Below are 24,088 nucleotides of genomic sequence, written 5' to 3' on the forward strand. Positions count from 1 at the left end.
TTGATCAATGATGCATACTCCTGGAACTCTATTAAAATATAGAACACTGCTTTCTGTTCTACACCACGTTTTAAAGATTTTCAAATAGTTTGTAGATAACAGAGAAACTTCCACACAAGCATTTACTCTAAAAATAAAATAGATTCATTAGGTGAACAAGTTAAAGGAGCTACTTTTACAACGTGTTTTACTTTTTTGTTGGTTCTTAAAATCAAATTTTCAATGAGATTTGAAGGGAATTCCTTCTCTAGAAGCAGGCAGGATTGCCCTTCATTATACAGGCCTTCCTGGCCTTGAACACCTCCAGAGATGGGGCATCCACAACCTCCCTGGGCAGCCTGTTCCAGGACCTCACCACTCTCCTAGTAAAGAACTTCCCCCTAACATCCAATATAAATCTTCCCTCTTTCAACATAAAACCATTTCCCCTTGTCCTACTCTAATTATATTAATTGAATGTCCAGTTATTCATGCACACAACTGAAATAATAATTTTCAAGTATTTCACTTAGTTAGCATCCAGTTTCCCATTTTGACGCTACCACTGGAAGCAAGGTGAATAAAGGCGTACTCTCAAATAATTCAAACACAAATTCCTCTTGGTTGATCCTGTCAGCGCCCATGATAAAACATCCATGTAGCTACTTCTAATTGCACCACCCCAATTAATTTTAAACCATTGTCCAAAGATCACAGAATTGCAGAATTGCAGAAGCAGGTACCCTACAGTAGGTAGTACAGTAGGTCACATAGGTAGGTGTCCAAATGGGTCTTGAATATAGGAGGAGACAGCTCACTGTATTTAGGCAGTCGGAGCACTGGAGATCACAGAATCACAGAATGACCCGGGTTGGAAGGGACCTCAAGGATCATGTAGTTCCAACCCCCCTGCCTGGCAGGGCCACCAAACATACACCTTTACTAGATCAGGTTGCCCAGGGCCCCGTCCAACCTGGTCTTGAACACCTCCAAGGACGGGGCAAGATGAGATGAGCGCTCCCAGTTCCGAAGGAAGGGCAGACGGCACGTATTGTATCGCCGGGTATTTGTATTTGGGGAAGAGCGGTGCCGAGTGACGAGGAAATTAAAGGTAGTGCAACATCTGATAGGAAAGGGTACATCACCGAGAAGAAATGAGGGCGCTTATCGCCGCATCGCAGAACCAAGCGGCCCCGCTTCCACTCCGGGCGCCGTGACACGGAGCAGGAACCGTGCTATGGGGCTGCCACCGCCGTATGCCTTGGGGCAGGCATTTCTCCCCGCACTCCACACATGGGCTGAGGCAGGGACCGCTTATTTCTACCATCCGTAACACACAGTGCTGCCAGCTGACCAAGTCGGCTTTCCCAGCGCGACAGCTGACACGCTTTATTAGCACACCCTCCTCTAAGGGCCGCGGTGCCGCCCCTCAGAGGCAGGGCCGGGCGGGGCCGTGGCCATTTTAGTTGTGGGCATCCCCCAGAGCGCCATGTCTGGTAAGGGAATCGCCGATCGCGTTGTTGGGCCGTGTGCCGCACTCGGCAGCTGTGGGGTCGGGAGGCCGCAGCGGGATCCGGCTCCTCCGTCCGCGGGCCGGGTGAGGCTCTGACAGCCGGCAGGTCGGCGGCAGCTCGGAACGCGGAGGCCGGATGCAGAGGGCTGTGCCGGGTTCTTCCTTCCAGGGCAGCGGGAACCTGACCGCAGGGGAAGGAAAAGCTCAGCTGTCCGTCAGAATAAAAGTTCAGGCGGCCTCCAGCAGCCAGGTCAAAATCGAGACGTTTCTGCCCTGGGCAGCACGGGCTGGGCCTGCTGCATTGGTGCGGCACCTGCTGACCTCCATGAGCTTCCTCCTGTGCTGGCCTGGTGTCAGTGGGAAATGAGGTTCCTCCACATCCAGAGATGTGTAGCGGTGCTGGTTTGCTCACAGGAGACAATAAAAGTGGTTAACTGCCAGGTTTTGATGCCTTGTTTTAGGTGTATGTTTGGTGGCCCTGCCAGGCAGAGGGGTTGGAACTACATGATCCTTGAGGTCCCTTCCAACCCGGGTCATTCTGTGATTCTGTTTTTATGAACAAAGTACAACTACTTTAAGAGGTTGGAGATTTGAAATCCAGGTAATGCGGTTAAGCTGCTGACTCAGGCTTTATATGTGCTCCTGTGAGTGTCCTTAAAGAGTGAGGTTACTCATCTAACGAGCAGTTTGTAGGACTGGGATTCGAATGCTTGTTTCTCTGTAAGCTGTAAGGTAATACCACCTGCACACAGGCTCTGTAGTGAGATGGTGGCATAGCTCTGCTGAGGTCAGCACACCCCACGCCCTGCTGTCAGCTGCCCTCGGGCTGTTCAGGCTCCTCAGTGCCTGGTGCAGGGGGAACTTGCTGTTGGAGCTCCTTAGAGGGAGTGTTCAGCTTCTTGAAAGGTGAACTCATGGGAGTCAAACAGCTTATCTGCGAATTTATCTGCAGGGCTGTCTCCATGTGGAAGGGAACAAATACTAAACACTGTTCTTTCCAAAACAGGCTACTGAAGAACGACCTGTTGGCACAGCTGGAGGAATTTGGCAGGATGAGGCCTGTCATTGTGGTGCACGGTGGAGCTGGCCGGATCTTCAAAGAACGAGAAGAGGGATGCCGTGCTGGTGTTGTCAGAGCTGCGCTGCGGGGTTACAGTGTCCTGAAACAAGGAGGCAGCGCCTTAGATGCAGTTGAGGAGGCGGTTCGGTCGATGGAAGATGACCCTCATTTTAATGCAGGTAAATTTTTAAAGAATTAAATGTGTGTATAATTACTGTGTATGTTCAGTACTTGGTTCTGATCATTGTGAAAGCACTGCCTTGCATTTGTCTTGAATTATGCATAGTGAAGTAACTGTTGGTGTCACAAAGTACAAGTCATTTGTTTATTGGTGTAATAAAAAAGCATGGTATGCATCACAGTTTCTTCTGAGCACACTTAGGCAGACAAGTTTAGTCTGTGTTATTTCTCAGCATTCTGTACTTACTGATTCATTCTTGTTCTCCAGTCTTACTGTTACGTAAATCTTCCCTGTCCCCATTCTGCATCTTTAGTTTTTAAGATATGGACTCCTTAATGAAGTGTACGTTCACTTAGTGTTCATACTTAAGTCACTTGTATACAGCTTGTGGCAATGTTTAAGCCTTAATTCTTTACCTCTTGCTAAAGGAAGATTTGGGGATACTGTATTTGTTTTTCTTTTACTTAATGCTTGCAATTAGTGCCTTCGTAAATAAAATTATACAAATCATGCACTAATGATATGAGTCATGAATTAATACAGCGAAGGTTTATAACTGAATTTCCTAGCAATTAATGTCAATTTATCTTAATAGCAGTTAATAACCCAATATTTTTCTCCTATAAGTTTGCTGTTTGGATGCGTTTCAGTGAAAATATTTCACCATTTCCAGCAAGGTATGTCATGTGATGGAAAGGAGGACCTGTCAAAGTTCAGTGTCTCAGATAACATACCTGCTTCTTGTGTGGATGCTTAATGTGCAGAGATTCACTTTCTCTTTCTCACCTTGCAATTGAGAACAGCGAAAAGACTTTTTCCCATATGAAAGTTTTAAGTGATCCATTGCTGACTTGGGTTGAACTTCCTAATTTTTAGAGGATTAAACAAGAGGTGTGTACCCTGAAGCAGTCATATAATTAATATGAAGCTGGTTAACTTATTAGTTAACTGGTTAGCTCATTAACTATTTCTTCACTTGCTATCTACATTGGTCTACTTTTAGGACTGTTCTTTGCTCAGGTCAGTAAATCTGTAACTGTTTGACCTTCTGTTTTTTCTGTAATTCTGGGTTCTATCTCTAAACATCTCTCAGACCAAACAGGTTACATTTGCTGTTTGAAAGCCATCAGCTTCCTATATTGCAGGAAAAAAATCCTAATTTTGGAGAAGTATCGTTTTCTAGCCAACATTAGTTGTCTGATGTCAATGTGGAAGCAACTTCAGTATAAATTTAATCCAGGAGATTGTTTACATCTCTTAATCATTCCATGTAAACAGTTCCATACTTTCTTGGTTTCTTATATGCTAGTTTGATGGTTCTGTAAATCAAAATTATGTAAATGGGAAATGTATTTTAGTTGAGTGGGATTCTCTGGCTAAAGCTTGCTTTAGAGCAGCCTGTTTAGGCTTATTTATTTAAATGTTAAGCAGCAGTCTGTGTCATTTGGGCACTTATTTTAGTAAGTAGGATCACAATGGCAGTATTAATGCAAACTTGTTTTAACCCTTTATTTACAATCTTATCACAAATACTTCTATTCTGAGCTTGGGAAGTAGATGACAAGAAGTGAACTGATATGTGACAGAACATGTTTCTCTTATCTCACAGTACCCATGTAGCTCTTCATATGGAGATGTTTCCACAGTCTTGTGCTTTATACATGTTTCTTGTTTCCAGAGTTGCAGAAAGGAAACTTGGCTGTAGTTCAAAATTACTGTTTTTTCCCCAGGGTGAGGATTGCAGCCTCTCTCACAGCGTAACACCACTTGAAGGAGCACGCACTGCTCAAAGTTCAAAGTGATTGCACCATTTGAGGATGGGATCTTAGACCCTGCCATGGCCAATGACTGCTAGGCAGTTTAACTTTACGTTTTCTTAATATACAACATGCAGTACGTGTTTGTGGCAGACTTTCTCATGGTCTGACAGCATATCCTTATTGAAATATGTATTAAACTAGTGTTTTGTCTAATGTTTCCTTCAACTTGTTCTAATAATATTTATATGTTGTTTATAGTAGATAAAATGAAAAAATTTTAGCAAAATTTGCTTGAACTAGGCTTGAGCCTTGAGCCCTTGCTGATGTCTGACTATGCTGATCTAAGTCCTTAATCACTTATATATACATACAGCTGTGTTAGTGCTCATTAGATACAGCTGCTCTCAGAGTGAGCTGACAGCTATGTGAAGAGGGCCTTGATTGGAGTGGCTTTTTAAAACTCGTGGTATTTATCTCAGTAAAATAAACGTTTTGCTTTAATATTTTCCTAGAAAACACAGATATTGCTAAATGGTAACAATAAATATGGAGAGGAATGAGCTTAATAGTCAAGTTGTGTCCTACAGTTTTCTGCAGAGGAACATTTAGGAAATCCTTAGAGATCTCCACCAGACATAGGAGGTTTCTAATGGAGTGATATAAGAGGCTGGTAGAGCATCCATTGGGGCTGTCATTTTTCTGATTACTGCTGTTTGAGAAAGATATACCATGTTCTAGAGGGAATTTTGTGGACATGGGTGAGAGAAGAGCCTGCAAAGGAAATTAGAAGGACGTGATAAGGCTTACCTAAGGAATAAAAGAGGACCTATTCCTCACATCGGAATAAGGGAAATTCTGGAAGAATGATTTTAGCACAGATGTCTGAAAGGAGGAATGCGTAAGCTCTCCACAGATCAGCATGGCATTGAAATATCCCATTCTGAGTGATGTGGCACTGAGCTCAGAAATAGCTTATATGGTTGGTGGAGGGCAAAAAGTCTTAGGGTAGAGTGTGGGCATGTATGTCTGTCTGATGGAGTTTTGAAATACTGGATGGAGATACAGAGTCTTGTTGCCTCCTGTAACTTAATGACTTAATTATTTTTCCCTTGCTCCTCCTCTTTTTAATTTTAATGTTGTTGTTATTGTTTGGTCTTCAGGCTGTGGTTCTGTTCTTAATGAAGAAGGTGAAGTAGAAATGGATGCCATTATCATGGATGGAAAAAATCTGGCCTCTGGAGCAGTATCTGCAGTTAAACGTATAGCAAACCCAATAAAACTCGCTCGACTTGTCATGGAAAAGGTACATTGAATCTGAACTTGAATATGAAACATTTTTTGTTCTTAGTACTTCATCTGGTGTGTTGAAACACCTCTTTGTGAATACTCCCTTGAACTATGAAAGAATGAGAGATAGAAGGAAGTGCTTAAAATCTATGATTGTGACCACGAGGAGCTTTTATTTTAACATCTTTGGGTTGGTTGGGGTTTTTATTGAGTGCTATTTATTATTAAAAGATAGCATTCTGAGGAAATGAGCTCTGTTATATAGTCGAAAGGCTAGGGGTAGAATGTCTGCTAATAACTTGAGGGTGAACAGTTGTGTGTGTTTTCTGTGGACCAGTTCTTATAATGGCAGTTAAAAACCACTGATGATGGATGTCTCCTTCTTTATGACAAAACCTCATTTAGGATGAAGTTAATACAGTATTTTTTTGGACAACAAAACTTTCTAATGCATCCCAGCCACCTCCAACAAAAAACAAAACAAAAAATCAGCCCTCTGTCTCTTGTCTGCGGTAAGGTCTGCTGTCATTGACTGGTGCTTCGGGTCTTCAAAAATGCTGAAGCTAAATTTAGTAGCAAATAAAACATTTGACTGTATAAGGCCACATAGAATGGTTTGGCGCTAATGCCACAAAATGAGAAGTACTTCCATTTCGTAGTACAGCGTATTTCTGTTTGCCCAGCTGCAATAAATTCTGTGTAGATGACAACATTCAAATGTAGATGTTAACATAAATTGCTTGATATATCCTGAGGTGAGCTGCTGTTTTTCTGGCAGATATTACAAACTGGAATACAAACCAGCCTATGTTACCCTTCTGTTCATCTTAGGAAGGAATTTTGGGGCACTAATCCAGGCTATTTCAGGATGCTTTTCAGAATGTATTTTATCTGTTTTCTTTTACTGTAAGCAATTAAAAATACACTGAACTAAGTGAGCTCTGGGCGATAAGACTGGTGTTTCCTGTGGTCCTAAGGATTTCAGGATGCTTATTTCTATCACTGCCTCAACGAGTTTTAAAACGTGAAGTTCCCCCCCCTCCCAAAAAAAAAACAAACAGCTAACCACATGCTTGTTGGTTTTGTTATATTTTTTGTTCGTTTCCATTCCATCACCTTGAGTTTTCACTACATCATCTGGAATATTGTGTTCAGTTCTGGGTTCTCCAGTACAAAAAAGACAGACATCTCTTGAAAAGAGTCCAGCGGAGGGCCACAAAGATGGTGAAGGGCCTGAAGCATCTTCCCTATGAAGAAAGGCTAAGTGAACAGGGTCTGTTTAACCTTGAGAAAAGAAGACTGAGAGAGGACCTGATCCAGGTGTATAAATATGAAGTGTGCGGGGCAGAGTGGCGAGGCCAGACTCTTCTCAGCAGTGTGTGGGGACAGGACAAGGGGAAATGGCCAGAAATTGGAGCATGGGAAGTTCTGCACGAATGTGCGCAAGAACTTCATTACAGTGCGGGTGACGGAGCACTGGAACAGGCTGCCCAGGGAGGTGGTGGAGTCTCCTTCTCTGGAGATATTCAAGACCCACCTGGACGCCTTCCTGTGCGACGTGGTGTAGGGAACCTGCTTTGGCAGGGGGGTTGGACTCGATGATCTCTGGAGGTCCTTTCCAACACTTATAATTCTGTTATTCCTATTGTGGAACAATATGGGCTCCATCTGGTGGTCAGAGTAGCTCCTTAGGCTGCTGTTGTGCACATTTGTCTTGTATGTTATTCTCTTAGTGGGCTCAAATTTGCTCAAATTCATGGTACAGAAGAAAGGAAAGCATTGGAATGATTTCTGTTCATGTCTTACTGTAATACTGAGCATGTCAGTCTCTAGAGATGGAAGGCTTAGTACATTAACTAATTAATCAAACAGATACTTGAGAAAGCAGTTAACTTCCCATTAAATTATTCCTGTTTGTAGTGAACGAAAGTGGAATGATGCATTGAAATGACTTGTTTTTCTTAATGGGGCGTGTAATCCCCCTCAGCTCCAGCACTTCATTAGATGGATGTCATGTGAACATTACAGCACTGATTCACTGGTACCAATAAACTGTTTGTGTATACATTTTTATTTTTTTTTTCCCTGATATCATCCAGCTCTTAAAATTAGAGGGAAATTTAACCTACGACATAGACTTCTCAAAGCAAAGGTGGGATTTCAGGCCAGCAACTGAAAGCTGGGCATTTTCTTCCCGTGCTTCCCTTAAGATGAACTAAACAGAAACTTGCTGACATTTGTTGTTTGCTGTTAAGAACTCTGGAAATTGTTTTTTCTGTTTTATTTTGTTTTGGATTACTCTGTTTTAAGTGTGTCCCAGAAAAATCACAGAATCACAGGTGTTGGAAGGGACCTCCAGAGATCATTGAGTCCAACCCCCATTGAGGCATTTAAGAAAGTTAACAAGTACATTCATGAAATTGTAGAAGGAGAATGAGACAGGAACATCTGTTCTTTTTAGTTGCTTGGCAGTGTTCTACTAGTTCTTTTGGTGGACAAAATATATCACATTCTCACTAGGACACTTTATTTTCAGCAAGGACTGCAAAAAGCTCTCATAAGAACTTATTCCTCGGTGTACAAATATTTCTTCCTTGTGTGCAACTGATGAGGGTGGTAGAATTATAGAATAACAAGGTTGGAAAGGACCTACAAGATCATCTAGTCCAACTGTCCTCCCTTTACCATACCTACAGAAAACCACTAAACCATGTTTCCTAGCTCCCTATCCAGATGCTTCTTGAACACTGCCAGTGATAGCGACTCCACCACCTCCCTGGGCAGGCTATTCCAGTGCCTGACCACTCTCTGAGAGAAAAGGTTCCTTCTTAAGTCCAGTCTAAACCTCATCTGATACAACTTGTGGCCACTGTGGGTTTGTTATCTAAGTCTGCACATGGAGTATTCCTTCAAGGAATTTTTAAGATATTGCTTTGTTTTTTATGTAATAAAACCTTATTTTCTAAAACAAACAAAAAATACTAGAAGAGCAATGGGTTGCATTCTTTAAGAAAGCAAGAGATGGAGGAGGCTAACTTCTTATCCAGGTAAAGTCAAAAGAAAAGGTGAATGGAATTTTTTATAAGCGTAATTGGAATTTTTGAATCATGTGCAGTGGTGGTTTAGATCCAGTGGCAGAGGGGGGGCAGTGTTGCACAGAGAAGTTCCCTTCTAAGTTGAGAAAACTTCAGCTTTGTTATAAATAGGCAGGGTCTTCCATTCTAGGTAACAGCACTTGGGTAAGGCTGTTCTCCACTCTTTCAGATATGGAGTAAACCTCTTCCTTGTAACTGTTCCTCTTGTTTTCTTGAGTGGTGCCATCATCAGCTGAAGAAGTAATTTCTTAAATATGAAAGATACTTGATGTTTGGGCCACCACCTGGTGAATGACCATTCAGGAACATTTTTAATGTGATGTCACATTTCCTGCTTGTGTAAACATTTGAAAGGATTAGTGTGAAGATGCTGCAGGCTGAAGCAGAGTTCAGTATTCAGAGTCTCACAGTCTCATGCGGGTTGGAAGGAACCTTAGAGATCATCGAGTCCAACCCCTGGGATTCGAGCCTCCTGTGTAGCAGAGCGGCACTTCTACCACTTGCGCCCCAGGGGGGATTTGTGGTTTGGGAAGAGTTTATGCTTGCATCCTTCATGCTATCCAGTGCTTTGGATTCCTTGTGGTAATGATTGCATATCATTGCTTTAGAAATCAGCAAAAGTTGACAGTCTGCAGCATCTCAAAGCCCGAAGCGTTGAGACTGTTTTGACTATGGAGTGTTTCAGTGCAGTGTGTCACAGAATTAAGTACCAGATTTGGGAATCCTCACTGCAGGCTGAGAAGTGAAGCCACTGGGTGCCCTGCAGGCCTGCTGCCTGCAGCATCGCCTGGATTTGCTTTTGGACCACAATCTGGTCCTCATGTGTTGTGTTGCTGCATGAATATACGAGCTTGCCTGAACTTAGCAGTGTTCTATTGTGACTCTGGTATTGTCAGGCCTTTGCTTCTGAGAAACCTTCTTAGGCTCTGCTGAGCAATGAACAGCTGTGTGGTGATCCAAGTTGATGCATTGTTTTGGACACAGGCTTAAAAAAAATCAAATCAGATGCTGGAGATCCTGCTAAAACATAATGAGGAATGAAACAAACTTAACTGGCAAGTTTCTCAAAAATAGGAATTAAGCAGGCCATGCAGACTTGGAAGTGTGGAATTGACCGAAGTTGTTGACTTAAGATGTGCTTCAAGTGCTTTGTTAAATCAAGGACTAAATATAGAGATTCTGCAAATGTTGTTTGAAGAGAGCAAACAATTTTTGTCAAATCTATTAGAATGATATTCAGTTCCTAAATATGAAACTGTGGGTCTGTGAGAATGGCAGCTTGTAGGGAAAAAAAAAAAGTATTAAAAACAGAATGGTTTAGCTGTTGTTAAGAAACACTTGAGTGTATCACATAAAAACATTTCTGGATATAGGCATATAAAACCAGGAAGTTTAAAAATACAAAGAAAATTCCAAATGTTGTTTTGTCTGTGCTTCCAAAAATAGGGACTATACTGAGCAGTTTGTATAAGGAAAAACAAGAAGTGTCAGGGATTTATTTATTAATTTATTTATTTTGCCTGTCTTCTGCAGACAAAGCACATGCTGCTGACTGACCGTGGTGCACAACTCTTTGCTCAAGCTATGGGCGTTCCTGAGATTCCAGGGGAGAAGCTCATAACTGAGAGATCTCGGGAGAGATGGAAGAAGAATCTTGAGGCAGATTCTAATCCTGTCGAGTTCCAGAAGTAGGTTTTTTTATAACATCTTTGTTTTAAATACAGGTAGTTTACTTGGTGCTATCAGTTCACCCTTCTCCCCCCACCACTCCTTCCAAAAAAACCCCCTGAAAAACTAAAAGGAAAAAAAAAAATCCTGAAGCTTGAAGGCTTGTTGTCAGCCTTGATAATATTTCAGTTCTGAGCGATCTGTAGTTTGCCATAATCTTCACAATACATCCTAAAATGTAAAACCCTCACTGCAAGAAAGACATTGAGGCCCTGGAACGTGTTCAGAGGAGGGCTACAAAGCTGGTGAGGGGTCTGGAGCACAGGGCTTACAAGGAGCGGCTGAGGGAGCTGGGATTGTTCAGCCTGGAGAACAGGAGGCTCAGGGGAGACCTTATAGCTCTCTGTAACTTCCTGAAGGGGGGTTGTAGTGAGCTGGGGGTTGGCCTCTTCTCTCGTGTAATCAGTGATAGAACTAGAGGGAATGGTTTTAAGCTGTGCCAGGGGAGAAATTGACCAAGAAGTTGTGTGCCCCGGTGGCGCAGTGGTAGGAATGCCGCGTTGCAACACTGGAACCCAGGTTCAAATCCCCCCTGTGGCACAAGTGGTAGAAGTGCTGCTCTGCTACACACGAGGCTTGAATCGCAGGGGTTGGACTCGATGATCTCTAAGGTCCCTTCCAACCCGCATGAGACTATGGTACTATGATACTGTGAAGTTCAACGTAGTGGTGGGTGTGAGAAGAGATGCTATCAGACTATATTGCATACTGGCAAAATGAAAGTCACCTGAAAAATAAGCAAGCTTCACATAACAGAATGGAGAGGAAGACAAGGTGGATGAGAAAGGAATAAAAATTGAGAGGTGTCAAATGCTTTTTATGCACATGGGGTAGGCATAACTACTACATTGTTTTGAATTGGTGTTTGTATGGCAACAGTTGCTGCATAGGAAAATACTGTATTACATACTGCTGCTAGTCTGCTGTGTGAAATAGTAGTGCTCAGTGAAGCTGAAGAATTTGTAGATCATAAAAAAGGAAGAAGCTGCTTCTGTGGGCATGTTAATTAAAATTAATGTGATTAGGCAGTAATGTATATAAGCTGTATGTAATTCACATTAAATTGCTAGAAGGAAAAACAAAGTCTTGAGACAAGTGTAAATGCAGTCTTGTAAACAAAATGAAGCTATTCCTTGACCATGAGATATCAGTCATAGTTCATCTTGTCTCCCCTAGAAGTTTCAGGTTTCTTTTTAATCTGTGTGGTATGCAAGGACTGTGTGCTGTTACAGACATTGCCAGGAATTCTGAGAATGGTGTAGCTGCCACCGTCCCTTGGCCTCCTGAAGAAGGGAGCTGGAAGCGTGGCATCTCAGTCTCTGATCATTCTCTATAACCACTTAGGGCTTTTTTTTTGTCCTTATTAAAGATGCCTAACACTGTTAACTATTTCAGCTTTTTCACATTCTGGAGTACCTAATGCTTGAAGGTTTGTGTATTTATGACAAGTTTGAGACTTTTTCTTGTCTTAGCCACGCTGTGCTTTTCCTGACAAGCATTGTCCATAAACATAGGCACAAGCTCACAATGCTGAAAAGAGGTCTCTTTGTGCCAACCTGTTTGTTCTTGTGTTGTATGTGGAATGTTCTTTTTCCTCATTATGTCCTTAGTGATTATGCAGAAACTTGCCTGAAGCAAATGGGCAGAGGTGAAGTAGTACTGGTCGGAGGCAACCTTACACCAGCTTATACTGGGAACATAAAGGTTGGCTTGTACTTAATCTTTAGTCCTCAGGTTCTCAGAGAGTATTAGCTGCTTTAGAAGCCTTTAGAGCGTTCCAAGCAAAGAGCTTGGAAGAAGAGAGATCTTTCTCTTTTGCTGATTGGAAGCCTGCATTCGTTTACATTGAGAAATTATGATTCTGTTGCATGTGCAGTCTGATATCTTTTACCCCTTTTGCTAGCAATAAAGTGTGGTGTTTTATCTTCAGTCTCTCAGTGCAGAGATTCTGACTTATATGCTTTCTATAGTTCCTGAAGACTCCCTGACAATTCCAGCACTGTTCACACTGTGGTCTGACCAGGCCCTGGGACACAGGGAGGGCACTGTGCAGTGCTGGCATATAATATGGCGCTATGCTTGATTTGCTAGGAAATTGTCTCAGTTCTCAAATACTGCAATTTGAGAAGACACTGTATGCAGAAACATGCTACCAAACTCATTACGTACTGAAGAATCTGAGAACGGTTTGGGTTGGAAGGGACCTTTAAGATCACTTAGTTCCAACCCCCTGCTATAGGCAGGGACACCTCCCTCTATACCAGCTTGCTCGAAGTCCCGTCCCATCCAGCCTGGCCTTGAATGCTTCCTGGGAGGGAGCATCCACAACCTCTCTGGGAAACCTGTTTCAGTGTCTCAACAAAATATTTTGTGTCACTGGACTATACAGCCAAGTGAAATGAATGAACAGGAATGTATATAAAAAAGAAGAGATTCAGACCGTAAAGCTACTAATCTCAAATTTTATACTTTGGCAATAGGTGAATAGGTGGAAGTACTGATGCTATAGTTATGGCTCTACTTGCCATTTTCATTAGAGGTATTGATAACTAATACGATGTCACTGACAAATTGGCTTCTTAGTTGTGTTGTTCAGTGGCACCAAAATCTCTTGATTTGTGTGAAGCAGTAAAAAAGAAAAAAAAAATCATTAAAGGGATTTTATTTAACCTTTATCAACGTATGTGGTAAAGCTACTGATGGTGCACTGGTGATGGTTAGTAAAAAGGAGGGTCTGAGAAAATTTTATAGGAAATGATGCTATTACCAACGATAAATCAGGTTTCATGTAATTTCACTGTGTTAGGCAGCAAGAAAATAATGTGCCCCGTCCTTGGAGGTGTTCAAGGCCAGGTTGGATGAGGCCCTGGGCAGCCTGATCTAGTAATTGTGGAAGTTTGGTGGCCCTGCCAGGCAGGGGGGTTGGAACTTCATAATCCTTGAGGTCCCTTCCAACCTGGGTCATTTGGTGTGATTCTGTGTGAAGATTTAAAAATAGATAGTGTCATGTAAATTGTCATCAAAGCTATGAATTTCCTGAAGTTCAAAGAACTGAGTCATGACCAATGCTAAATGGTCCATTTACTTTCCTGAAGGAAGATGGCTACGTTGGAGTAAATATATCACTTGCAAATTTTCTTATGGAATGTATAGAGTTATAATCAGACCATCGGCTCGAAGAAAAATTTGGTCACATCTCCTTACCGGAAAGATCTCACTTAGCAGAGAAAAATACCCCTTGTTTCACAGCCGTGCCTTACTCATGTCATTGCTTTTTGGCAGTACATGTATTTGTAAACAGTTGTAGTCAAGGCTGAAGCATGGGAAGGGTGAGATTTCATCAGAAGTCTGACAAACACCTTTATAATTCAGTAAGAAAGGCAACTACTGCCATCAAACCAGACTGATGGATCAGTTTTCCAAAAACAAGGTCAGACATCCCACTAGTTTTGTTTTTGTTGCTCTGTTTTTTATGTGTTTTTTTTTTAAAAATACCTTACAAAAATAAGCTTTGTCATTTAAATTCATTAAATTTATTGTATGCTTTATATTTGGCCTAAGGCAATTCCTGTTTGCTCAACGCAGCCTAGGCAAGACAAAACATTGGACAGCCATACTGTAGTGTACCACAGGTACTTGTGGAGTTTCTTCCTACTGACGCTAATATTAGACCTGTGACTATAATATTTCTTATTAGACAGTTTTGCCTGCCTTGTTAGTGTTTCTGAGTCAGTGGACTATGCAAGGGGTGTCACATATCTGCTTTCTGAAGGTGAACAAAGAAAATATGGCACTGAAGTAATCAGAAGCTTAAAAGGGCAATAGTTAAGAGTCTTGGTTTGTGTTTGTTCCACAACAGCTAGGACATTTTGGACACACTCACTTTGTTATTTATTGCTATTTGTGCTCTTCTACCAAAGTAGTGGTACCGTGCCTGCTGCGTGTGTGATCTTTGTACTTGTATTATTATCATGGCAGCCCAGAAAACCAGCTGTGTGCTGAGCTGCACCAGAAGAAACTTTGGCAGCAGGTTGAGGAAAGTGATCCTGCCTCTCTGTTCTGTGCTGGTGAGGCCTCATTTGGATTACTGCATCCAGACATGAGTCCTCAGCACAGGACAGACATGGGTCTGCTCACGTACATCCAGAGGAGGGCCACAAAGCAGATCCAAGGGATGGCACACCTCTATGGGGACAGACTGAGAGATGGCACTTCAGTCTGGAGAAGAAAAGGCTCCAAGGAGACCTGAGAGTGGCCTTTCAGTATCAAAGTGGGGGGGTTGTCACTAGGAAAGGGGCAGGCTCTTTAGCAGGATCTGTTGTGATAGGACATGGGGAAATGGTTTCAAACTAAAAGAGGGGAGTATTAGATTAGATATAAGGAAAAAGTTTTTTATGGGAACTGGTTGCTCAGAGAGGTGGTGGGTGCCACGTCCCTGACATTCAAAGTCAGGCTGGACAGGGTTCAGAGCAGTCTGATGTAGCTGTAGGTGTCCCTGTTCTTTGTAGGGGAATTGGACCGGATGACCTTTAAGGGTCTAGTCCAGCTCGGACAATTCTGTGATTCTAAATACATACCTTGGGAAATGTCGATCTAGACATGTGTTCCTTAATTTCTCAGGAGGATCTAACTTTAGTTAGTTGAAAGGCACTGTATGTCTATGCAGGGGAGCGCTGAATTTACTAATATGCTCTTGAGCAAATCATTTGTGACAGATGGATGGGTGGGAAGCCCATCTGCACCAGCATACCAGTTTGAGATTAGGTTCGTCTCCACATAAATGTCAGAGCAGTCTGTAAGTCCTCTGAGTCATCAGTCAACTTTGAATTGCTGTGAATGAAGTGTAGGGGCTGACAGTAAGATATTTTACATAAACAGGAAGGAAATGGAAGTTGGTTCTGTGAGAAATTGATTGGATATCACAGGATCATAATATTAAGTTGAGAAAGACTTGTGAGATCATCTAGTTTAACTGTCTACCTGCCACCAATATTACCCACTAAACTATGTCCCTACGTACCACAGCTATGCATTTCTTGAAGAACTCAAGAAACATTAATTTCACTACTTGCCTGGGCAGCCTGTTCCAGTGTCCAACCATTCTTTTCAGAGAAGAAATCTCTCCTAACACTTGACCTGAACCTCACCTGGCATAATCCGAGGCCACCCACTCTTGTTCTGTCAGTAGTTACCCAGCAGAACAGGCTGGCCTCCACCTCACCGCAACCTCCTTTCAGGTAGTTGTAGAGAACTATAAGATTGCCCCTGAGCCTCCTCTTCTCCACACAGAACAATTCCAGCTCCCCCAGCTGCTCCCCATAAGACTTGTGGTCCAGGCCCCTTCAAAGCTTTGTTGCCTTTGTGTCCTTCTTTGGACATGCTCCAGGGCCTCAGTGTCTTTCTTGTAGTGAGGGGCTTAAAACTGAACACAGTAGTTGAGCTGTGGTCTGACCAGAGCTTAATGCAGAGGGACAGTCACCTCCCTGCTCCTGCTGATTGCACTGTTTATGATAGAAACCAAGGATGTCTTTGGCCTTCTTGGCTACATGGGCAAACTGCTGGCTCATGCTCGGCCAAACATCAGCCAGCATCCCCAGATCCTTTTCCTTGACAGCCTTCTGGTCATTCTGCCTCAAGCCTGTAGCAGTGCATGGAGCTGCTGCGACCAAGATGACCTTAGCTTTGACTTTTTGGGTTACACAGAGACCCTCACCAGTGCTCAGACAACATCCAAAAGTAGTTTTGCAGTTCTCTGAAGGGTTGGTACAAATTATTTTCCTTTGTTGAAGGACTGAGATTTTCTAGATATAGCTTTCCTAACCGAATACTGTTTTATGTACTTATGGGAACTGCCAAGATCGGAATATATGGACCCTCAAACTGTTGCTTCTCAGGACACTTTTACTTCTCAATACAGCAACTGTTATGATAAGTTAAGTAGCCTTTTCTTCCTACCAGTATGAACTTACATGTATATTTTAAGCAGCCTATTAAATACGACTGCTGAAGAAATTGGGCAGTAGTTGAGACTTGTCTTTTCTTCAGTGAATGAAGATTTTTAAGCTGGTTTGCAGTTTCAACATTCTCCAGACCAAGCAATAAAACCTCAAGATTCCTTAGCTGCAAAGTACAGAGAGGCAAATATGTATTAGTGACGCATTATGAACAATACTAATTGAAAGCCACATAAATAACCTTTATTTATTTTTATTTATTTATTTTTGTGGCATTCAAGCATTTAGGGGAATAAGGAAAAGGAAGGAGGAGGAACAGGAAGGAAATGATTCAGTGCATTCTAACAATGCTCTCCTTTTATGTATTTACTTGTTTATGTGCATTGTCATAAATAGCTCATGTTAACTGCTCATTAAGAAGTGGGAAATGATTCTTATGTCTTTGAGCTGCCACTAGAGGAAAGTTGTAAGTTAGGTGCGCCATAGCCAAAAAAACTGCTCTAGGTCTGCTGATAGTAAATAAGCCATGGGGAGAGATCAGACTGTTTAAAAAAGGAAAAGTCAAGACCTGCTTAATTGCACAGAAGACAAAAGTTGTGAGAATTGTTGTTTATTGGTTGTTATTTTTGTAATGAGAGGCATGATTAAAAATGGCTTTCTGATGAGCAGTAATTTTTTGCAGTAATCTTTTTCAAGTTTTTTGAAAGCAACCTAGGAGATAAATACAGCGTGCTTTGGCAGGTATGTTTTAATTCTACCTAATTTTGTGAACTGTTTTTCTTGGCAGAGACCTGGGAACAGTTGGTGCTGTTGCTGTAGACAGTGAAGGAAATGTAGCTTGTGCAACATCCACTGGAGGACTCTCTAATAAACTGGTTGGCCGTGTTGGTGACACAGCATGCATAGGTATGGGCTGTGGGGACCTGCCTCTTGTTTTTTGGAGGTATCTCACTAAAAATTTTAGTGTTTGTAACACATTGTCCTTTCTATTGTTGGAATGAAAGAAAAAGTGATACATCTGAAACCAAGGTCTGGCATTCAAATGTATGAAAACTGAAGCTGCTCAACACAAACCTGAGCTAGCAGATATGGATGAAAAGTACAGATGTGGTGCTGTCATCATCACTCTGCACTCTTCTGTTTGGAAAATGGGAATTTGAATTTCTGTCCTTTTTTAAATACTAATTTATTTTTCTGTATCTTTTCTAATCATTCTAATAAAACTATCAATACGTACATCTATGCTAATAGCTAAACAAAAAGTATAGTCAGTTCTGTACTAAGATGCTGTTTTCTTTGTACTTAAGGTAGGTGTAATTGTAATGACTGTTTGTTAGATCAGTGGGCCAGAATTACCAAACAACTGGCAACTTGGAGTAAATTCCTGTTGTTAGAGAGCTCAGATGAGGCTGCCTCAGAGCCTGATAGATGTGGTGTAGAATAAAGGAAATATTTTAAGATATCTCTTATCGGAGTATAAAGAGACACTTGAAAACCATTCCCTAGTCTTATTTTTCTTGTGGGACAAACTTGCCATTTGATTACTTCAGGATTATACTATTGAATTGGGGTTTGGAAAATAATTATTTTCAGCAAAGCATGTTCCAAACTCAAGTAGCACCACTGTTGGCAGTACATGGTTATTTTACAGAGCTAACTTCTTTTCTCACACCCTCATTTACTGATGTTCTGACACCCTCTGGTGTGAGTATGATTTTCAGCCTCGTTGCTTGCTGCTGCCTTCTGACTGCAAATACCCTTTTCTTTGGTGGGTCACGTTCGTGGCATTCGTAGTATGGGATATGTCTGTGGGAAAGAAGTGAAAACTGGCACTGTTCAACGTCCTGCTTTCAACTTCTGTTCTTACTGGAGGTCTGCAGAACTGGTTGTTGTCCTATTAAAGATATGAGTTTATTGAAAGGGAAGTTGACAGGTCGATTTTGGCAGCATTTTTCCACATATAAATCGTAGTCTGTTGAAAGAGGCTGATCTGATCAGGAAAGTAGGAAATGGAAGAAACTTTCATGGCTCTCCTGCACCACTTTTGGTCCCCAGGTCACCACAAGAACCTTGCTTATCCACGTAACTCTGTGGTATGCACCCCCCAGCAATTGGGAAATGTTTTTCATAGAAGATATGCTAGAAACATGGGTGTTGAGCAAGCTGCAGCTTGGTGTAGAGCAGGGTGTGGAATGTCCCAGTCAAACGAGGATGAGGGGGGAAAAAAAAGGAGTGGGAGTTCAAACAAAAAAATAGTCTGCTTGTGGTGAGGACTTGAGACATTCTTTAGGGTGCTTCATGATGATTCACTACAGCCCCGGCTTTTCAAATCTCTGCTCTAATTTTGCTCTTGCAGTTAAATTCACCACAAATTTTGGTCACTTCATCATGTCCTCACAAGGTCTTTCATCATTCCATCTCTCTCTGTAATGTTGTGTGACAAGGCATTTTGCATCCTGTTGGATCCTGATGATCCTCAATCATCCACCGTCCCACAGTGTTTCAGAAAATATTTTCCCCCTTTCCTGGCTTTTGTGCAACAACCAGGTCACTGGTCTTCTAGTTCTTGTAACTTGGCAGTTGATTTCTCTCATATAGTCAGCATTGAAACTGAAGCAGAAATGGGAAAGATGCGAGTTACTGACACCTTGCTCTCAGAAGTGCACACAACTTCTGGGCCCTTAGGAAAGGTGTGTTGTAAACAATGCAGAGCTTGTAAATTGTATTACACAAAATACTGCTTTTTTTTTTCCTCTGAAAAGGAAGTGGAGGTTATGCTGATAACTGTTGTGGTGCCACTTCAACCACTGGACATGGAGAGAGCATTATGAAAGTCGTCTTAGCCCGACTGATCCTCTATCACATGGAGCAAGGTACCTTCCAGATTTTTTGTAAGCTGAAATAGGGAGGATGGGAAATGTTGCCTAATGACTCATGGCAGCGTATGTACTGTTACCTCAGAGCAGCCGTCAGAAAAGTTGCTACTGAGGTGTATATGGAGTGATCGCCTCTTCAGAAGAAACAAAGCAAAGTACTGGAGTTAATAAAGTTAGCATTGATCTAAGTGGACAGAAATATTTGGGCTTCTTGATGAAAAAGCCATTTTTAGATGAATGTATATTGAAGTATATGATTGTCCTCTTTGTACTGTTTAACTGAAGTTTTCTTTTATAAATTCTATTCAATTTTAAAATACTTTTTTTTTTTTTAATAAAGATAAAAAAAAAAAAAAAACTTTTAAGGAAGCAATAGGAAAGAGGTGGAGGTAAAAGAATCAGAGCTCAAACAAGAAATATCACCTGTCTGATAAGCTGTGATGATGTTTGTTTTAACAACTCTGATTATAGCAACAGAAATACTTTAAGACATTTTGACTGTGATTTACAATTTCATTTTGTTTTGGAAAATCTACTGGACTGACTGGGTGGGTATGTGGCAAACAGCTGACACAGTATGTCTGATGTGACTGTAATATCATCTGACTGTGGGATGACCCTCTAAAGCTTTACCTTCACGATTTAGCCTCTCATTTAAACCCTTCATTATGTTACAGCCAGTAAACATTGCCAGACAGCATACTTGTATTGCATGCAATTGAAGAACCATTAATATGGACATCACCATTATTTTTAGCCATAGCTCTGGGACTGTACAGTGTAAATCATTTTGAGATCAGATGAACTGGAAATAGTTGGAAAATTTTCCAGTTACATTTCTGTTAGAGAAGCGGTAAGTAGAAAGACATTTAACAGCTGAGAACATTTTTGCGATGCTTTTTGTTATGCTGTTTGCATATAATGGATGCACTTTTTTGCAAATCTCTTTGGTCATGTTACAGTCTCAGTGTAAAATATGACAGATTATTTTCCAAAGCTCTGTCATGGTCTGCCCTTACTCTTTATATTATGTTCATATAATTCATTCAGTTTGTGAATAACTTTCAAGCTCAGTTCTGTCTAAACTCTGCAATCCAGTTTCTTCTCTAAATGGAAGTTCACTCCACTGTAAGACCTCTGCAGCAATAGATGTCTGGCTCATGATACACCAGGCAAATGGGGCTCAGATTAAAACAAAAGTACTAATAAAACAATCAGTCCACATGTGTGCATGCTTAACAACAGCAATTTACACTTATTCATGCTGTTCAACCTTCATCCTGCCCAGAAATATAACTCAGATGCCAGGTAAATACATCAACAGTAGCTTTCCTTTTTTCCCCCCACATTCCCATGAAGATGCTGAAAACAATCCCCCACGTTCTTAAAACTTTTTGAGTCTTGAATGGTCATTTGAAGTTGCATGTTTAGAAACAGCAATAGAGCTCTTGGCTGTAATTCTGTTTAGCTATTCAGTAATTCACACAGCACATACCTTCTCTGCAAAATTTGCTACTTTGAAAGGGAATTGCTTTGTCCATCTTAACAACTATTGGAATCTCTGCTTTATGGCAGCAGCTGTTGTCTTGATGAAAAATCAAACAGTGAAATGCTGACCCTTTGAAGTCAGTGCCTCTGACCTGAATAGTCACAGTGTCACCCATAATGACATGGAGTGGTGCTCTGTCCTGTCAGTCACCAGTGCTGTGAATAATTCTGATTCTGCTGGTTTTGTTTGGTTTTAACTTGAAATTTGCAAAGAAGACGTGAAGGTCATTTTTTTTTTTTCTGCATCATAAGCTGCATAACATTACTGATAGTCTGTGTGTTCAGACTCGCAATGAAGAAATACTCTGCAGCTATTAGAGGCGAGTGAGGATAGTGCACAGGAACTGAAGAATTCAGATAAATCTGTTACGATGAATTAAATGTAAGGAACAGATATAGTTGCTTTGCTGGTGCTTTCTGGAGTCCCTGTCTTCATCTTACTTGATACTTCAAGAAGCTTCAAGAAGGGATGATGCTTATTTCTGTTTTCAATACATTTTGGAGATGTGAAATAATATGCTTTGGGCTCTGTTATGGCCGTGGACTTTGAACACAGATGACAACTGACATTTTTAGTTGTTTTAATATATTTTCCCAAAGTATAAATATAGCTAATGGCATACCTATGATAGAAAGCCTGCAGATTGCCATTTTCTCCTCAAAATACAGCATTGAAAAATGTTGTGTCTTGAACATAGAGTTGCTGAGTTAGTCTGTATCAAATGTTGAAACCTGAGTATAATCTGAAGCTGTTCAAATCCAGTCTTTGCAGCAGAATTGTGCTGCAGCAGCTATTTGCAACTGACCAGTGCCTTCCTATAAAGCAAACTGGAAGAAACTGGATGTTTCTTGCCAGTTTAGTTGAAGGAAGAATTAGATTAGGCTGGCTCTAATGCAGAAGGCATGGGGAGGGTGTGAATCTTGAAGGGAATTTTAAAATTCATTTCAAGGCAGATATTGTGAAGTTATCTTGTTCTTCTTTTCAGGAATGTCACCAGAAATGGCTGCTGACACCGCATTAGAATACATGAAGACTCGAGTTGGAGGCTTGGGAGGTGTTATTGTTGTTAGCAGTTCAGGAGAGTGGGCAGCAAGGTTTTCTACCAAGCAGATGTCCTGGGCTACTGTAAAGGATGACGAACTACATTATGGGATTTACGCTGGGGAGAGGCATACAAAATCTGTTGATGAAGCACTTGCATCTCAAAGTGAAGGATGCTGAGAACAAAGAGCCATTGACTATAGTAGAATGAAGACCTCAGTTTTTTGTTGGAGGACAGTAACAACTGATTTAGTCTATCGTGAGAGATTTCTACTTAGTGATTGATTCACAGACATCGCTACACTTAGACCCGAAATGAAACCTGGGCATCATGATCACGGGTATGTGTATAGTGCTTACTGGTGCCTTTGGACAATCAGATCTTCCAGAAGATTGTACAGTTTGAGGGCCATAGGTTTCTGTTTGCATTCTTTAATCCTGCATTTAAGGCAGCCCAAATTTCAGGAATAGAAAGGCTACTTGTTGTCATGGTTTCGTAATGTTGCTGTCAATATTCCACATCATAACATCATGTGCAATATGGATCATTAAAAAGTTCATACTCTAGTTCCGTGGAATAACAACGTCCCAAATCCTCAGCTCTCAGAAGAAAACTATGTATCCCAGAGGACTTCGCGGCCAGAGATAAGTCACAGGAGGAGGACATACATAATCTCGCTCCCAGGCTGGAGTTCTCTCTCTCAGACTCTCGGAGAGTGGGAAGCATTGCAGCCATGTCGCCTAGAGTTCACAGTAGGCCTCTCAGTTTTCGGGGACTCTCTCTCTGCTTTGTTCGATTTATTAGCCTCAATCATATTGTATCATATTGTGTTATCTCGTATTCTGATATCATATTTAGTAAAATAAGTTTTCCTCTTTAGATTGCTGCCACTGTTCTCTTTTCCCATTCCCCTTTTCCCTTCCTTTTCAGGCCGGGGCCTTATGGGGTGGCTGCCCCTGTCACGGGCACAGGTAGATGTAGGTAACCCGTGACACCTGTCCTGCCTGTTCTCAGATGCTGCTTTCAGGATGATTAAAGAGATAAAGTTTTACTAACTAAAAACTGAATTTTGAAAATGCCATAGCTCTCCAATGTATCCTGAGCAGTCATACCTTGATAGCAGCGTTCTTACTGTCAGTGAAAAATCATCAAATGGTAGTAAAAAGTTAAGACTAATTCATCATCACAGGCAATAATGTATATTGTATGCTGTTTCCTGACTTAAATAGATTTAAATGTATTATTTTTGTTATACTGTGTTGTAGTTCAATGGATTTTAGCATATGCTATGTTATGGGTTTCCTTTGGGTCCAAGTATGTATGTATTGCATGCCATCATACAGTGGAATGTTCTCCTTATAAGACAACCCAAATAAACATGGCAAAAATCTTTAAATTAGATTTTAAAACTACTTCTACCTGTATCCTAACTGCAATAAGCTGTGTTATTAAGTTGGCTTATACAGAACAGCTAGCTTGCCAAGACTGTATGACCCGCCTTCTACTTTAATCTGTGTTTTATTAGATGTTGCAGATGACTGAATGTGGACATTGATGGCTCAAGCATAGACAGATTGTGCAAAACAACCAAGGAGTACTCGTTCCTCAGGAGGTAATGTAGAAGATGGCTTAATCTCATTAACTGTTTGTGAAACAACAGCATTATTTAAGATTTGCTCATCTTCAGAGGAAAATTGCCATCTCAGTAAAAATTTGCTTCTGCTTTTATGTGTGAGATGCCAACCTACAGGGCCAAGCTGTTCTCTGGAGGCCTGTTCTAATCAGGCTCCAAGTTGAACAAAACCCAAGTGATTATCAGCATAGAAGCAGGTATAAATTCATATACCTATGGAGTGGTTTGTTGGTGAGGGTTTGACAGTATGCTAACCTGGGCTGTTGGTTTTAGGTTTGCTTTGAACAAGTGCACATCTGCCCAGAAGCTATCATCAGTCACAGGAGTAGTACAGACACTATCTCAGGGCTGTGAGAATAGCAAATGGTTACAGTAGTTAGTTTGCCCTGGCTGTTCTCAGAATATAATGTAATAAATAGCTGACACTTAAC

The 24,088-nt window shown here is 41.3% G+C and overlaps 1 protein-coding gene across 7 annotated transcripts; it reads left to right on the top strand.

Moving 5' to 3' along the window:
• Positions 1 to 1,369: 1,369 nt before the first annotated feature.
• Positions 1,370 to 23,436, top strand: ASRGL1 (asparaginase and isoaspartyl peptidase 1). Of its 7 annotated transcripts, none has more exons than XM_015859126.2 (7): positions 1,370 to 1,475; positions 2,499 to 2,731; positions 5,654 to 5,796; positions 10,409 to 10,563; positions 17,345 to 17,463; positions 19,320 to 19,430; positions 21,968 to 23,433. In XM_015859126.2, exons 2-7 carry the CDS (start codon positions 2,545 to 2,547, stop codon positions 22,201 to 22,203), a joined length of 951 nt encoding a protein of 316 aa, XP_015714612.1. In that variant the 5' UTR covers positions 1,370 to 1,475; positions 2,499 to 2,544; the 3' UTR covers positions 22,204 to 23,433. The 7 variants fall into 7 exon arrangements, with proteins under 7 accessions (XP_015714612.1, XP_015714614.1, XP_015714615.1 ...); XM_015859128.2 differs by having other exon boundaries at positions 1,465 to 1,576; positions 21,968 to 23,436; XM_015859129.2 differs by lacking the exon at positions 1,370 to 1,475 and adding an exon at positions 1,490 to 1,598.
• The last annotated feature ends 652 nt before the right edge of the window (positions 23,437 to 24,088 follow it).

Source organism: Coturnix japonica, chromosome 3, assembly GCF_001577835.2.
Source record: "Coturnix japonica isolate 7356 chromosome 3, Coturnix japonica 2.1, whole genome shotgun sequence".
Taxonomy (NCBI): domain Eukaryota; kingdom Metazoa; phylum Chordata; class Aves; order Galliformes; family Phasianidae; genus Coturnix; species Coturnix japonica.